Consider the following 16,701-nt stretch of genomic DNA (forward strand, 5'->3'; position numbering starts at 1 on the left):
CTGAACTCCAAGATACTAAAGCTCACCCAGTGGCCTTAGATAAATCTTGGTCATATAACACTCCAAAGCATTTATTCATGCACTGTGAGACCAGGGCAAATATGCAAATAAGGCTAAATAATCCTGCTCTAGAGTTTCATGAACTTAAGGAAATACTATTGATAAAATTACCTTCACAATGATGAGCATTTACTTGAGTTGAACATACTGCAAAGATATTGCTTTGGTAATCAGCTAGGTTAAGTTTAGTCTTGTCACGATGTGCCTCGCACCCTGCCCAAAGGTCACACCCACTGCCAAGCACACACGCACACATACACATACACACACACACACACACACACACACACGCACACACACCCACAATCGCACCTGCCCCCAATAACCTGATTATTAGTAACCACGTGCACCTCTACCATGTTTTTATCCTTTGTTTCTCCCCTTATATAAAGCCCATAGGTACACTCATTCAGTGCTGTGCATTGTATGTCTGTTCTGCCCCGAAGAAGACACTCTGAATATTGCTGCTACTCCTTTGCATCTTAGCATCATTAATAGCACTGCCAGGGAATTGTTGCTTCTATCTGTGTTTTTGCCACTTCTTTTTTTTTCTTGTTTTTGTCCTATGATGGAAAATAAAGACACTTGCATCCCACTTCCTCCACGCTGACATCCCAAGACTAACCCTGAGAGTTTCTGCTTGTAATATCTGACAGCACTATAATGGGACCAGCAATTCCTAAAATAACCAAACTAAATTTACTATTATGAGACATTCTCACACACTCATTATAATAAAATTTTTCAACATCAAATCAAATTGTCACATATATATATATACAGTACAGCTTGCAGTGAAATGCTTTTACAACTGTCCAGTGACATAAAAATAACAAAGAATTCAGATAAATATATAGGAAATGTAAGAATATAAATGTATATGAATGTGTCATGATTCCCCTCTGCTGGTGTTGTGGTTCCTCTTGGCAACCCGTCGTGTGTCCCTTTGTTCCTGTTCAGTTCCTGGTTTTACCCCTTGTTTCTTTTCTCCACACTTTATTGTTATCACCTGTTCCTTGTTTGTCCTTGTTTAGTCTTCCTACTTAAGGCCTGTGTTTGGCTTGTCGTTTGCTGATCATTTGCCTTTCGTTTCCAGCCTTTCGTTTCCAGCCTTTCGTTTCCAGCCTTTCGTTCTTTCTGAGTCTTATGTCTGCCGATTTCCCCATATCTTGTTACTTGTTCTATTCGTTCCGTTTCCAGTTAGCTCTTTAGTGTTGGTCTCTTTTCCCGTTTACCTTTGTCATGTAACCAGTCTGCCCATTACCCGTTATATGTTTCCATTTAGACCTCTATCTTGTTCTATTTATCAGCCAGCCCATTTCCCTGTATCTTGTTCTGAGCCTATCGTCAGCCTATTGTTCGTATCCCGTGCACAGTTCCCTGTTAAGTCTTATTATTTGTGCCCTATTATTCGTTTACCATTTTTCCTAGTAGCCTGTATCCTATTACCTGTTAGCCTGTGACCTTATCTCATGTTATTCTTGAGGCTTGTCATGTAAGCCAGTTTTTTTTTCAGCTTTGGGCCTTAATTATGCTTTTTGTCTTCTAGTCAGCCTGTTCCCAGTCTTTTTGTTAGCTAGCTTCCTGCTTTGTGTTGTTTGCCTGTTTTAGTTTCTTGTTTGTTGTTTTTCATTTATCTGTCTACGTTATGCACTCTAGTTACTTGTCTGTTTCAGATTTCCCTGGTATTAAGACCCTTTATTGTTATTTGTGTCCCCAAGTATAGCTCTACCTATCTTGCTCGGTGATGTTCCCAAATCAGGCTGTGATGCTTACTCTCAGGATGCTGTCAATGGTGCAGGTTTAGAGGTTCCTCAGCACTGTAGAGGGCTGTTTAAAGTCCCTTAGGCATCTAAGGTGGTAGAGATGCTGAAGGGCCTTCTTCACCAGGGTGTTGATGCAACAGGGGTGCTCCATTGCTGAGGGTGTGGGGGATAAGTCATGTCTGCCCATCCATTCTGCTTGTGGTCTGTGTGTCAGGACCTTAACTGTCCACTGACATTGGGATGGGTTATGTTCCAATTCCTTTAGCTTGGTAGTGAGTTTGGAGGGGTTAGATTCTTAGATGTGCTCAGCAAATAACATTCTAACATAATTCCCCCTCTTGGTGCCCAGATGGGTAACAGCTGTGTGCAACAGCCTATGTGTATGATGCATCATATTTTGAGTGTTTCTTTGTGACAGGAATGATGATGGGCTGTTTAAACAGGTGGGAATTAAAGACTGTGTCAGGGAAAGGTTGAATATGTTCATGAACACAGCTGGACTGCTTAGGCTCTGATGCCTCAGCTGAAGATGCTGTCTAGTCCTGCTGCCTTCCTGATGTCCACTCATCTGAAGGCATTCTGTATATTGTGCTCCATCTTCCCACTGAAAAGCTCTTCATGCATGCTGATATTAATACTGTTAGCTCTATTGGTGCTGCTTGTGCCATAGCTAGCTGTGACGTTAGTGCTGTTAGCACTGTCGACTCAAGCCTCAATAAATCATAAAAGGTGTTCATCTTATCCACCAAAGAATTCATATTCACCATTCGGGGGGGGGGGGGGGGGGGGGCTGGTGCTTTATAATTATTAATGAAGACCATCACTCCTTGCATATCATTTTTGAAAAGGTCAGCTCATCAGCTCAGTGTTGTCAGAGTCATATGGTAGGGTCTAGTAATTACCAGCACTGGGCTACCACTTTGCTCTGACTGATGCCTAAATTTATTTACTGCCAAGTTGCCATTGTTGGGCCCCTGAGCAGGGCCCTTAACCCTCAATTGCTCAAGTTGTGTTCAGAATTGTAAGGGTTTTTTTTTTTTTTGGATAAAAGTGTCAGCGAAATGCTGTAAATGGACAATTAGTGTTATCTGACCTCAGTGGTGTAGGTTTAATTTCAACTTGTTGGGGGGGCACTGATCACACCACCCAACATTACACATTATACGAGTAGTCGGATCTCCAACTTTACACAATTTCTGACAACTGGGCTGCTGCTGGCAGGATATTTCTAGGTCACAGACAAAAGTCAGCCCAGCAGAGACTCAGACATAACTCTGACATAAGCACTGCAGTGCTTCACCCAGTTTCATTCCAGCGTCACAGCTCTATTGAGAATGTTCCATCACCCAAACAAGATCCAAACACCACTAAACCTGTAACCAGAACTGACCAATGAGGCACGGAGTGTCCCTGACAAACAACAGACGGGCTATACCATCTGTAACTGTATACCAACAAAATGTAGCTAAAGATAGGTGGACTTAATATATGGCCGTAAGCTGTGTAGGTAAGTGCAGGTAAGCTACAAACTAAATGCTTCTAATAAAGTGGGTGAATGTAACTGTGAGACATTTGGTATAGGTGGAGGTGGATTGTCTAATCCATTGCAAAAATGGCAGGTCTAGCTACCTACTTTATAGACAGATCAGCAGTTTACGCATGACTGTCCCTAGGACCCAGCGCTTGAACGACAATACAGCTTCAAGATATCAACTGAAGTTTTCAGGCTGTAAGCTTGTGGGACAGGCTGCTAACAGAAACCCAGGCGATCAGAGATGTACTGAACCATAGCCTCAACACAAATATTCACGGAAAAGAAATGCTCTTAACCTACGAACGTGACACCTGATCTTCGGATCAACAGGCAGTCTGGTTAAATGAGCTTGTCTTTGCTAGCCTGTCCGCTTGAAAAACGGGATATCGGTAACGTGATGCCGTAGCCTACCTTTAAAACGCTATAGCGCACATGTGACGAATAATAAGTACCTGGCCACGGACGCTGAAGTAAGTACACCTGCTTGATGGTACACCTGTTAGAGTCTAAGGACTTTTAGATTGTCTGAATGCTTAACTGATTTCTGAGACGGGTCACTTCTGATATCTCTTAACTTGCACAGAATTTTGAAAGAACTAACAGCAGGTTACTTATCGGCCTAACATCAGCAAACGGATGTGCTTATGAGCAGAGTGACTTCTGCGGTTGTTTCCATCTCGTTCATTAGATAGCGACACAGCACGGTTGCCCAAAGCAGGATGCCAGTGCACATTCCGGACGACACAGATTTCGCAACGTTCAAGGAGCAATGCGAGAGTCAGGATGGCTGGACAGCGCGCTATAACAAAGGAGGAGTAACTGTGTGGTGTCGAGATGAGGAGACCACTACAGTGCAAAAACTTAAGGTAAGTGAGCGAGTTTGAGGAGGCCAGCCTGCGACGATGCATTGCGGAGTCGCTTAGGGGACTTTTAAAACCGCGTGAGTGGAGAGGAATGAAACGAGCCTTTTATTTTTTTTACAGACAGCCGTTGCATCCTGGTTTTTCTGTCTGACAAAATCAGTATTGCATAGACTGTAAGACTCACCAATTGACTAAATTGCCGCTAACTAGATAGGTGAATACTTTGGATAAGAATATTAGCCTCTACTGGTTTGAAGAGGCTTTGTTTAGCTAGATTTTAAAGCTGCAAATGCTCGTAATTGTTCGGATGAAACGCATAGCCTTACACAAAAACAAACCTCCAGTTTCACAGTCACATTTCAAGAGTTCGGACTCACCATGGTAATCTTACCAAAGCGAGAAATAGTTAAATAATGAACTATGTCAAATGATCAAACCTTCATTAGGAAGTAAGATTAAGAACTCAAAATCCGTACTTAACATTGCCTGTAAAAAGCATAACAGCAACTGTAATAATAAAAAAGGACTCATACTAAAAATGTCGCTCTGTAACTGTCAAGACAAAACATCATTAGGTTGCTCTTGCCGTAAGTCACATGTCTTACGACTACTTGTTCCATGCAGTACACACTTATAACCGACCTCGCCTGCTGTGCTCCGCACACACAGCTCTTTTCTTCCATGTTAATTTGCCATGTTAATTTGCTCAGTATTTATTCATGGGTATCTCGAATTTCTGACGAGAAAAACTATGAATGCTAACGCAGTCTGCTCTGTTAAGAATCCAGGACTGAGTATGCATTGGGTGCAGACCATACTTAGTACTAAGCCCGGTATTAAGTTTAATGGTATCCCTACTTTATAGATGAAATTGATGAACCACTTGGTTCATATAATACATTTATAACATTATGTTCTGGCCTGTTAATGCCTATTAGCCCAGTGATTCTGTATGATGGCCAGTATTACTCACCCTTTGTACTTGTTTAATGTTGTTTGGCTATTTATTTTAATATATTGAGATGTTTGAAAACCTGTGAATTAGTAATTCAGCAACTAGTTTGCGAGACTCAGGAAAAAGAGTAGAATTATATGATGTCCCAGTTTGTAAAGTGATGGTAAGATAGTTGCAGGATACTGAGAGGCTGAGTTGGATCCTGTAGAAGAAACTCAAGAGGTGGAGTTTTGTAGGCTTTGTTGGAAGTGATAACAAGAGATGTTCAAGTTTGCAAAAGCCTAAATATGAATTGTTTAAAATAAAAACTGTCCTGATTTACCCCCCACCTCCAAACACTTTTCAGTGCAGGTTATGTAACCTGTGCCTAGATGGTAAAATACTATGTTAATGAGGATGTCAGAGACAATATCAGTGTCAGAGATGCCTTTAAGAGAATTAAAGATGTATTTCATAGGGACTGAATATCCCCTCACCATTGTACCAGAGTGGTTTCCTTAAAAAACCCTTCATACCAACAACCTATGGCCAATTACAGAGGGCAGAGAGAAGCTCTGTGTGTACATGGCAGTAGGTTTTTTTTTTACTGCTGGCGCATCATGTGCCACATTATCTGAGATGAAAGGCTGGCAAGGCCTGGCTCCACCCATAAGACATGCTGAAAAATTAAGAGTGGAAAACCCAAGTAACGACGGGTTCAAATGAGGAAACCTGAGTCCCTCCTACTGACTCTGCCAGAGGCAGACCTTTTTTTCCCCTTGATGTGTGCAGCTGCTGACCTCTCTTTTGTTGGCCAGAGGTCACCCTGGGAGAGCAGTCATGGATGAGGGCCCTTTCAGTGGGGCTGCGACTGAAAAGGGAAATGATTTAGAGCAACAGTACAGCCAAAGAAAGAAAGAAAGAAAAAAATTAAAGATGATAGACCCCTCTTAATAATTCATGCAACATTCTGGGATGCTCATGATCTTCTTGCCATGAATAATTGAAGTTTTGTAGGCTTTGATGACATTCCATTCATAGGGACCAGAGTTTGTTCTGGAAGCTATTGGAAATGGGAAAGACCTGTTCATACTGGGGTTGGAGAGGGGTGGTGAATGAATTATTTACCTAATGTTAGGGGTAGAGTCTATTAGGTTACATGGTTACTTGCCTTCCAGGCTCATACAATATCTGATCATGTTGCACTTGATGCTCTCAAGTCTTACATGACCGACAGACCTACAGAGGTAGAGTTAATGGACAAGGGCGGTACGTTTAGATTGGAAAAAAACACAAATTTCACTTGGCACAAATGTCACATGAGAGCCATCACCCATCCATGGATAAACATCACTAGATTATACTCTGAACCAGTGATTTTGTCAGCACGTTGCAAGGGTATGTGATTTGGACCTGGAGTTGTGCAACCGTTTGGATCTATCTCAGGTCCTTCTCACTCAGCCATATCAAAGAGAGAGAGACAGAAAGAGCAAGAGAGAGAACACAAAGACAGCTCTGAAATCTTCATAGAAATGTTTAAAAATGATTTTCTCTTTTTTTTCTAGATGAAAATTGTTTGCAAGGATGTCAGAGCAGAAACACTGTATGATGTCCTGCATGACACAAGCTACCGGAAAAAATGGGACACGAACATGATTGACACATTTGATATTGGGAAACTGACAGTCAATGCAGATGTAGGATACTACTCCTGTGAGTCCCCACCGTATTTCCTATTCTTTTTACTTAGCTCCCATTCCTTAAGTGGCTCTCAAATACATGGCCATCTCAGTTTAACATGGCAGGAGTCGGGGAATGAGGGAAAGGAATACAAATTGTGCCTCTAGAGCACATAGTGGAGTTTGTTGTGGCAAAAAATGAGCAATTCAGTTGGTGCAATCAACAAACAGTTTATTTTAAAAAATGTCTTTATACAGATAGTTCTCTCTGTTGTCCTTTTTCTAATTTTTATGGTATAAATTGTAGTTTCCAGTAGTAGATAACCAAAGAAATGTGTTAAAGGTTAGATATATCAGTCAGGTGTAAGATGCAGAGGACTGTAAAGAAAATTCAGAAAGATTTCAGTCTAAACAGCCTATATTTGATGGACTTACAATTTTTCGGTTGTGAAGCAGTTTTATGATTCAAAAGTAATACTCAGGCTAATGATATTGTGATATTGGGAGTATAATGCTGATCACAACTTAATTTGCAGGCTAACACTGTCATTTCTATTTAAAGGGAGGTGCCCGAGTCCACTGAAGAACAGAGACTTTGTCACCATGCGCTCATGGCTTCCCCTAGGCAACGACTACTTGATAATCAACCACTCTGTCAAACACCCGGTATGGCTGTACTCAGTTTTTGGCCAGGAGCAGTACAGATGCTCTAGTTTTATGGGCAGTTTTGTCGGAGCCAGAAATACAGTGCTGCGTATTGTGTAAGTTGGCATGTAGAACAGCTGTCTAGACCCAGAGCAGACTGAAACAGAAGAAGCATAGGTCAGTAGGAAAAGCCTGACTGAGCTATCCAGTAAGTTGCTGGGCGATCTGATCCACGTGTCGTAATAAATAATTACATGTCTAGATTCGTGGAGTCTTTTTTTATGTCTCTGTTTTTATCTTTGGTCAACAGTTTGTCACACTAATGAGTAATTGTATAACACAAACTTAAACTATGTTGTTGTTGATAAGAGAATATCAGATGTTTGCAGCTTTTCCAATTTTTAGAAATTTTTTTGGATAAATTAATTTACTGTTGATTTGTTTCAGCAATACCCACCAAAGAAAGACTACGTGAGAGCTGTGTCTTTACTCACAGGGTACTTGATCCAGTCTAACGGAACAAATGCCTGCACTCTGTACTACTTAACACAGGTAGATCCAAGAGGTGAGCTTTTTTCATTTGTTTCTATCTCCCTTTAAAATAGCCTGCCAGGTGTAATGAAAAAGTGCAAGTGCAAGAAAAGTGCAAGAAAAGTATTAAATCTCTCCTTTCAGGAAAGATTTAATACTGCGAAGTCACAGCAGCATATAGAAGGTGTTAAGTGAATGTCATAGGTGCCTTAATGGGTGAAAAAAGTGCATGAATAGATGTTAAGATGAAGGAGCATATATCTATCTATTTCACACTATTCAGTGTCCAGGGCTGAAGTTAGAAATATTTCCTTGCACACACTATAAATACTTCCTTCTGAAAATTAATTAAAAAATTATACATAGTTTATATATTAAAGAAATTAATATCATATTGAATTTCTCTTTTGCCTTCAGTCCTTCTCCTCTGTTTTGTAGGGTGAGCGCACAGCTCTGGATTCCTAATGGAGAATTCTAGCTTATGACTTCTGTCTAGAGCTTCTGTCATGTTCTGTGTTGCTATGGAGCTATCATTCTTATAAATAATGTCTTCCGCTGCTATGCCTGTCCAGCTGTTTGTAGCTGGTGGGACAGTCAGATGAGGTCAGCTTATTACACTTGTACAGTAGACGATGGCTTTTTCCTGGAGAACAGTGAAAAATAACAGCTTGCATAATACTCAGTGGCGAGGTTGTGTCAACACTATTGTGTGAAAACAGAGTCTAGCACTGTGATTAGGGTAGTGAATAGAGTATCTATTCACACACCTTCACACACCTTTAGATTGACCAAGGGCTCTAGCATGAATAAGGCTATGCAAATAGATGCACATCATTTGCTTTGATCAGAACACCCTCCTTGCAGTACCTATGCTTACTCACCCTTATCACAGTTCATCATCCACTCTCTACCCTGTGTCTTTGGTTTCTGACCACAGGACTATTGCTGACCAGGTACTTGGTGGCTTGTCACCTTCCTCAACACAGCATTAATACTAACATGGTTGCAGGAGCACTAACATGGTTGTGGATGGAGAGCTGGTACTGTTTATCAGGCACAGCAGCCCTGCTGGAGTAAGGAACTAACCACTGGTGAAGTGCTAGAAAATGGCACACATTGTGCATGGCAAAATATGGGCTATAGTCTCTACACTATAGACTGATGTAGGTTATATTTAGCTTAATCACTTTCAGTGTTCCACTGACTGTACACATAAAGATTTTGGATGGCACTCTCTAGACTTTACATATCTACAAGGTGCCTCTAAGAAGATGGTGTTTCTAATAAAGTGTCTGATATACTCTCTCAGTATAGTTGTATGTTATTCTACTCCTAGGTTCTTTACCCAAGTGGGTAGTGAATAGGGTGTCTCAATTTGTTGCACCAAAGGTAAGAATGCCTTTTACTTTTGATTAACAAATAGCAGTAATGTGCTCACATCTTTGCAAAAAACGTATATCACGGTTCCATACTGCCCTCCGTGACCCCATAGTGCCATCTACTGGTCACAGAAAACAAGCACAATTATAATTTTGATAATCTTCTCTTATTATGTGATTCACTGTAATTGTTTTTGCTTCAGTATTTATTTATTTGCAGATTATGCTCAAGATACAAAGTGTGAAGGAGCCTAAACAAACAAGGTTTTAATGTTCCGATTAAAATTATGCTCGTTGTCTTTGATTATCATGGCTCCTCCAAACTCCACAGGCCATGAGGAAGATCTACAAAGCTTGCCTGAAGTACCCTGAGTGGAAGCGAAAGCACAACCCTAACCTGAAACCGTGGATGTTCCCGGAGCAGAACACACTCCCGTGCATCAGCGTGGCCGACCTCACTTTGCAGAGAGCCGACTCGCTGGAGAACATAGACGAAAGCACCCTGAGCGAAGAGAAGCCCAGTCACAACAGCGAAGATGAGGAGACCTAAGCCCCGCAGACTCTGTATTCTGACATCAGTGTGTCTGAGTGTGAATGTGTGAATGTGAGTGTGTGCTGATTTACACAGGTTCTTCTGCAGTATGACCCAGTTATTAGTTTATAGTTGCTCTTTTGTATTTGCATTTGCAGTACTGAAGAGCATGACAAGCAGTATTTAACAGGGTGATGGACCTTTGACATTGTGCTGCACATATTCAAACTACATCATGTTTGATGGTTGAATTCAACATTAGCACTCTTACGCATTCATACATAAACACTATTACATTGTTTCAGGTTAAAGTCAAGTTTTCAGTTTGACCTTGACCTCTCAGTTAAACTGCTGTAACTCAGAATATGTGTTTCACTGTGTATGCGCCCAGTGACCTAAATCCCTTTTTATGGCATTGCACCTCTTGCTGAAATTACAAATTAAGTGGTTGTGTCAGGGTGACCTGCTGTTTCCTTCTGAGGGCATGCTGCCTGTGGGAAATGAGAATTTTGAGGCTGGCTGCAGGGATTTCCACTTCTTCATCTTTATCTTTGCATCAACCTCATTCCTTACAAACAAGACCTCAGGAGATGTGCAAAACAATACTGCTTACTGTCTGTTAATGCTTTCTGAGCCTGTGTGATTTTATGCTGTCATATCCCCTAATCCCCCTTCCCGCCAGAATAAATGGTTTTGTCTTGTAGTTTTTGTTAACCATTGTACCAATTATATGAAACTGTATTAGAAGGGTGGAACATGGTTGCTTTCTAAATGCGCCTCACACCAAATCATTCTCTCCTATACTGTCAGACATGCTTGTATAAAATTATTTCAATTCATTTTTATGCATGTAGAGTTTCTAAGCCTGATGCCTAGCAGTCTGATCTGGACAATTTTAGGCCTTTTGGAACTAACAAACAAACGAACAAAAAAATACCTTGAATGAATATTTAATTGACACAAGAAAGAGTTTTCTCATTATTAAATATAGCTTACCCATGTAATACTATTTAAACTGTTTTAACATGAATTCTTCATTCATCTTAAGTCCTTTGAGTGTTGAATGTCGACAGTGGGGGGAAATTCGCCTTTCCTTTCTCCTCCATTTGGGAAAAAGGAGTCTTATGTCTGCCTACAGACTTTTTCATCTAAAAACTTCCAGCTGGCGGCCACTCCTCTAAATCTCTATTGTCTCAGACACTTCCTGCTTCCCATTTGAAGCAGTTCCTGCATGCATCAGTTAAATTGTTCTGGAGAGAAGGAAACGGCAAAAGTTATCCCCTCTAACTTCTCACAGCAAAGGTGTGGGGTAACATTCTCACACTCCTATAGCATTCATCATTTTCTCTACGTTCTATTTTAAGGACACTCAGATCTTATAGTCAGTTTACTATTGTATAGATTGCAATTTTGTTAAATACTCGCGTAATCAAAATTTGTCCCTGGATTTACTACATGCCCAGAACAGTGTATTCTTATAGCCTACATGGTGGAACAGGAATAAAGAATTAGAGTTGCCACATCAAAATAATATATCAATATATAAAATAATGTTTTAGGTTACTGTTTAAAATGACTTGTTGATTGTACCGATTGTACAGGGAGAACGTCGGCAGACTCTCCCACGCCCTTCCCTTTAAGAGCCCGGTTGCTAGTGTACGGAGGTGCAGCTGCACTAACTGGAACTTGCCATACTTGTAGAGTTTCTACAACACCCGACCACTTTCCACCGTATTTCTTTTATGGGAAAGTAACTGGATTTCATCAAAACAACCCCCGCGCTGACAATGTAAAGGAACAGCAAATAAGGTAGGAGAAAATATAACGTGATTCTGAAATTAACAGGTTTTTTTTTTTTTTTTTTTTTTTTTTTAATCGCAGCAATCAAAAGTTAGATAACTGGACTCTTCAAAATCAGGTAGGGTGCTTTGATACCAAAGCTTAATAGTGTTTTGTCCTACCCACTACGGGCCTTAGTGGAGAGTTAATGTTCAAACTCTACCATCCGGACAGGGTAATCTGGGATCTTTTTTTTCTCACGATAGTAGGCTACGGCGGTAGTTTAATAGTGACATTTACTGTATATCTACTTCTTATACTTCTGATTTCAGCGTTTGCAAATAGCCTGCGTATATCAGTTTGAGTGATTTGTGAAATGTATATTTTATATCACCTGTCGTATATGCTGTATTGCAATGATAGCGGCTGTAATAGTCTATATAACTAGTTAGTGTAGTAATCATTCATCCTAAAATTAATAGCTAGACTTTTTCATTTTGAAATAGCTGCTGTTAAAATAAGTTGGTTTCACAGTAATATTGTGTTTATAATAATACCGTGTCATAATAATTCTGTGTTCATAATCTGGCTGAGCTCCTTCAAAATTTAGGCGTAGTACTGTTGATAGCTTTCCATGCTGGGGTGCCGTTGCTCTCGCTCTCTCTCTCTCTCTCTCTCTCTCTCTCTCTCTCTCTCTCTCTCTCTCTCTCTCTCTCTCTCTCTCTCTCTCTCATATATATATATATATATATATATATTAGTGCGCCATTCAGCGTTACAGCCTAGTTTACAGTGCTTCAAAACACTTAAACTGCTGGCAACTGAATGGCTGCTTTGAATGTGCAGTCTCTAACACTTTACCTGGCGACTTTAATTGTGTAGAGGGTTTCTGAACCTGACCTGTTGTTACCCGTGAACCATAGGTTTTTAACAGCATGAAACCTTGATCTGGCCTTTCAGTGGTTTCAGGAAACTCCTGTTTGGTAACCTGTTCTATAAAACTGCATTTTGAAACAACATTGGACTGAGGCTCTTGATGTTTCCAGAGTTTTGATGTTGCTCATTTACTGATGTCCTCTCACAGTGAGATGTTTTTGGAAACATTTTTTTTTTCTTTTATGTTTTTAGTAGAGGCAGGCACTACCATGTCAGAACACTGTCTTCCCTAAGAGTGAATGTGGATCACAGTGACAAATCTATGACTGAGCAAGGGGCCAGCATATTGCCACACAAGTAGGTTCTGTCATTTCAGCAGCACTGCCTTGGCCAGCCTCAAACAATGACATATTGTGTTGCACAATAATGCTTCACTGTTATTTATACACACCCCAGCACCCTGCATCCCAAATGCCTCCTTGATTCCTCCATTTCACAAATTGCTTTTGACGCTACAGCTTCCACTAATTGTGTGCACTGCAAGCCTGGATGTTTTAATAGGATGTGCAAGTGGAAGATGTGTATGGGTTTTGCTCCTTTCATTACATCAGCACTGACGAAGCAGTGGCAAATTAAGGTTATATAGTGAGAGTCTGAGTCATTGTTGATTTCAGAAGATCAAGAAAAAAAATGGAGAAGAGAATGACATGATGGAGAATGGCAGAATGGCACTGTCATCTGGCTTGTTAGCTCTTGTCCTACATGTTTTTGCTGTAGTGTTCAGTCCGGCGCACTGTGGGTGGCATCACATAATCCAGCAATCTGAACTTTTCGTGGATGTTAACAAGACAAACACTTGCAAATAAGAACTCAGGACGTTCATTAGGCAGTATTCATACGTGAGGAGCTAGCCAGGCCTATCATTAATGCTCAAACCTAGAGTGAATGCTGATGGCCCTTTCTCAGAGAAGGGGTTTTATGTTTAGGACAAACAATTTGCAACACTCTTGCTTGTTCGAAGAGGGAGATCTAAAAATGGCCTTTTGTATTTCATCTGCCACTTTTTTTCTGTGATTCATTCTTTGCTTTTCAAGTGTACAGCATAATGTACAAAGCAGTATGACCCTGAAAATATAAGAAGATTTATGCAGATGTTGTACGATGGTAGTTATATGTAGAGATATTTCAGTATTCATTGTAACCTCTCCAAGTTCCTGCTTTTAGACTGGACTTTGGTTTAAGTTAGTTAACTGTTTCATACAGTTATTTTTAAGTTGCCTCCTTGGTCATAAACAAATAAATAAATAACCCAGTAATTTGCCTATTACATTGGTTTGTTTACCAGTTTACATAGGGTAGTAATCTGAAAAATGGGTATTTTGGTTGTTTCAGAAAAAAAGCATGCAAATGCAAATAGAAGATTATACTGTAATTCATAGGTTTTCAAAATCCAAGATCCAAAAAAGTAGGATGTGTTGACATAGGGGAAGACAAAATGAAACATACAAGATCTTAATGCTGATAAATCTTAGTACTTTTTATTTTATAACCAATGTTATGTTGTTAAAATTTAATTTTACAATATTTTCCTCTAATTATTTATTATGTAAAACAAGAATAGATATATTTTTTTTTAAAGTACATTGTTTTGTAATACTCTGAGACAAATAGCCTACAGAGATACAAGTGTATTTTAATGTTAGCACTGTTCATTTTGAGAAATCTTTGGGCTTATACTCAAGATGACGCAAAATGAATCTCTATCACCTTTTTTTGGTGTTTTGGTTTCAACATGTCCTTTATGCCTTTTTTGCAAGATATTAGCCAATGTGCATTAACACTGTTATGGTGTTATGCTCTCCAAATTATGTTAGGAGGCTGTGCTGATCTGCAGTTTATCTGCCCATCAGGGGCCTTATCTATCTTCCTCTGTAGAGGAGTGGGGTAGGGCTGTGTTTGAGGGACAGCTGTATCCTGTATTTTCTGTAACATAAAGAAAAGCCAGTTACATTACAATAAATAGGGGTGGTTCAAGAGGTGGGCGCTTTATTAGGACTCATCTTGGATGCTAGTCAATGAAACTATCCACTGTCAAATGTAATCTGAAGTTGCGGTGTTTGCTTTACAGTCACACATACAGTGATGCCTTTGTAGGTGGTCTGTAGACAATGCTTTTAGGGGATATTTAGTCTGATCTCCAGCAAGTCTGATCTCAGCCACCATCTTTCTCTTCACCACAGTCAGCACCACAGAATGCTTTGTCTTTTCTTCAAGTCCTTATCGTCTCTGAGATCTCAGCCACTTTCTTTTCTCCACAGTCAGCCTGAGAATGCCTTCTCTCTTCTCAAAGTTCTTATTTTGATATGCCCCTCCCCACTTTATCCCCGTGGATGTCTGTGGAGAGAATGCAGTCACCAGACAAACATTGTCTCACTCAACTACTCAAAAGTAGTTGCCAAAGTGAAATGTTAGGTATGAATTTTTCTGACCAAAAATCTGAAATCCTAATATTAATAATGTAGTGTCTGCTGGTTCCATAACCAATAAATACAGCTAATTGTATCTCATTTGCATTAAGTGTTGCACACACATTTTTGCATGGGTATATTGTAATTTATTGGCGTTACAGATGTCCTCATTTATACTTCCTGCCAAGGTTTATATCAGATTCAGAAATGTTATTTTTATTTTTATTTAATTAATTAATTAATTTATTTATTTTTTGGGGGGGGGGGGGGGGGGGTTATACATGCTTGTGACATGTTTTGAACTGAGTCTGGTATTAGAACAGAATAATGCTTCAACACACCAGCTATACGTAATACCTGCTAAATATCTTATATTGTACATTTGCAGTAACTTTTATCTATATTGCATTCTTTCCTTGTCTTCTGGTTTGCCAAAACAGAAGTTGTGGATTTTGGCTTTCCCTGTTATAAATCTCTTCCTCCTTACAGAACAGTAGCGGTCTACATCCCAAGCCTCAAGAACAGTTTCCTCTGTCTTGGTGTCCAAGGTGTCAATGGGCATTCAGACCTGATAAGACTGCAGTAGTAAAGAGGTCTCCTGGGTTTCATTTATTCTGCAGACACCTATTGGCTTGAGCACTGATTCAAACTGACTTTGGCATTGCTAGTTGGACAGAAAAAAAAAAACCCAGCTATTGGCCAGTGGCTTTCCCCAGGTCACACTTTATCTGCCAGCTTCCTAAGCTTCCTGCCTCCCTGCTTAGCTCCGGATCTAGTGGATCAGTGTGTGGGAGCCAAAGGTTAGCGTCCAGAGTGCAGACAAAGGAAATCTAGGATATGACTCACAGTCTTTTTCACCAGCCTGTGAGCGTCTGCTTATTCACTCTCCTTCAGTACTGACCAGATGCACTGATGGTGACTGTAAGCCACTGATGTGTCCAGCATAAAATGGATGCTGTGGATATTTTTTTAGCATAAATTGGAGGAGGAGTACTGTTTTAGATCCAAGCTTTAGGCCTTAGTGTTTATGAATATGCCTGAGGGTGAAACTCTAATGATGAACCTCTAATCTGGGATCCTTGGTCTTTATTGTGGCATATCTTGGGTTGCAGGTGGGGACAAGGCCTGCACTGTTTGATTAGAGAGAGCTTGACCACTGTTGCAAACTCCACCTCCTGGCTGGGATGGGATATAGCTGGTCTGTGTTCCTCCCCTACTAAGAGTTGGCAGTGTGCCACACACATAGCCTTGAGATTCTCCTTAGGGCTACATTCTCAAGCACTGTCAACCTTTGGGACATGCAAGTTCAGGAAAGAGTATTGCCTATGGCTGAGCTCATTGCCAATGTTTTCAGGAAGTGTCTGCACAGAGGGCTGTTGGAGTCATGCCCCCCCCACCCAAGTTGCCTTTTCCCGCTCCTGCAAAGACTCTTCCTGGACAGTCCTGGCAGGGTTAATGTTACCCCTCAGTGCCTTATCAACAGCAAATATTCTACAGAGGGAGAGTCCTAAAATAGATTAGCAATAAAATCCTACTGTGATGTCAAATATGCATTTTTTGTCTGTCTGTGATTCAGGACTTATCTAGGTTCTTATTTGTATAATGTCCCCACAAGCCCCCTTGGAATGGTGGTTTAACTGAACAAAGACGTTTCT

General features: G+C 40.4%; 1 protein-coding gene across 4 annotated transcripts in view; it reads left to right on the plus strand.

The window, feature by feature from the left end:
* Positions 1-3,216: 3,216 nt before the first annotated feature.
* The window catches only part of stard15 (StAR-related lipid transfer (START) domain containing 15), a 14,116-nt gene continuing 631 nt past the window's right edge, over positions 3,217-16,701 (plus strand). The window contains exons 1-9 of one of the 4 annotated variants that reach the window (XM_027003620.3): positions 3,217-3,333; positions 4,049-4,226; positions 6,723-6,870; positions 7,399-7,502; positions 7,929-8,046; positions 9,349-9,401; positions 9,723-11,732; positions 12,831-12,935; positions 15,536-15,639. In XM_027003620.3, coding sequence (XP_026859421.1) covers positions 4,080-4,226; positions 6,723-6,870; positions 7,399-7,502; positions 7,929-8,046; positions 9,349-9,401; positions 9,723-9,941 — 789 coding nt within the window. In that variant the 5' untranslated portion in view covers positions 3,217-3,333; positions 4,049-4,079 and the 3' untranslated portion in view covers positions 9,942-11,732; positions 12,831-12,935; positions 15,536-15,639. Of the gene's footprint in view, positions 3,344-3,482; positions 3,831-4,048; positions 4,227-6,722; positions 6,871-7,398; positions 7,503-7,928; positions 8,047-8,949; positions 9,086-9,348; positions 9,402-9,722; positions 11,733-12,830; positions 12,936-15,535; positions 15,640-16,701 lie in introns of those variants that run through there. The other 3 variants (XM_027003619.3, XM_081698840.1, XM_027003622.3) reach the window with 3 other exon arrangements.

The sequence above is a fragment of the Electrophorus electricus genome, chromosome 16 (assembly GCF_041902795.1).
Source record: "Electrophorus electricus isolate QZ-2024a chromosome 16, ASM4190279v1, whole genome shotgun sequence".
Lineage (NCBI taxonomy): Eukaryota > Metazoa > Chordata > Actinopteri > Gymnotiformes > Gymnotidae > Electrophorus > Electrophorus electricus.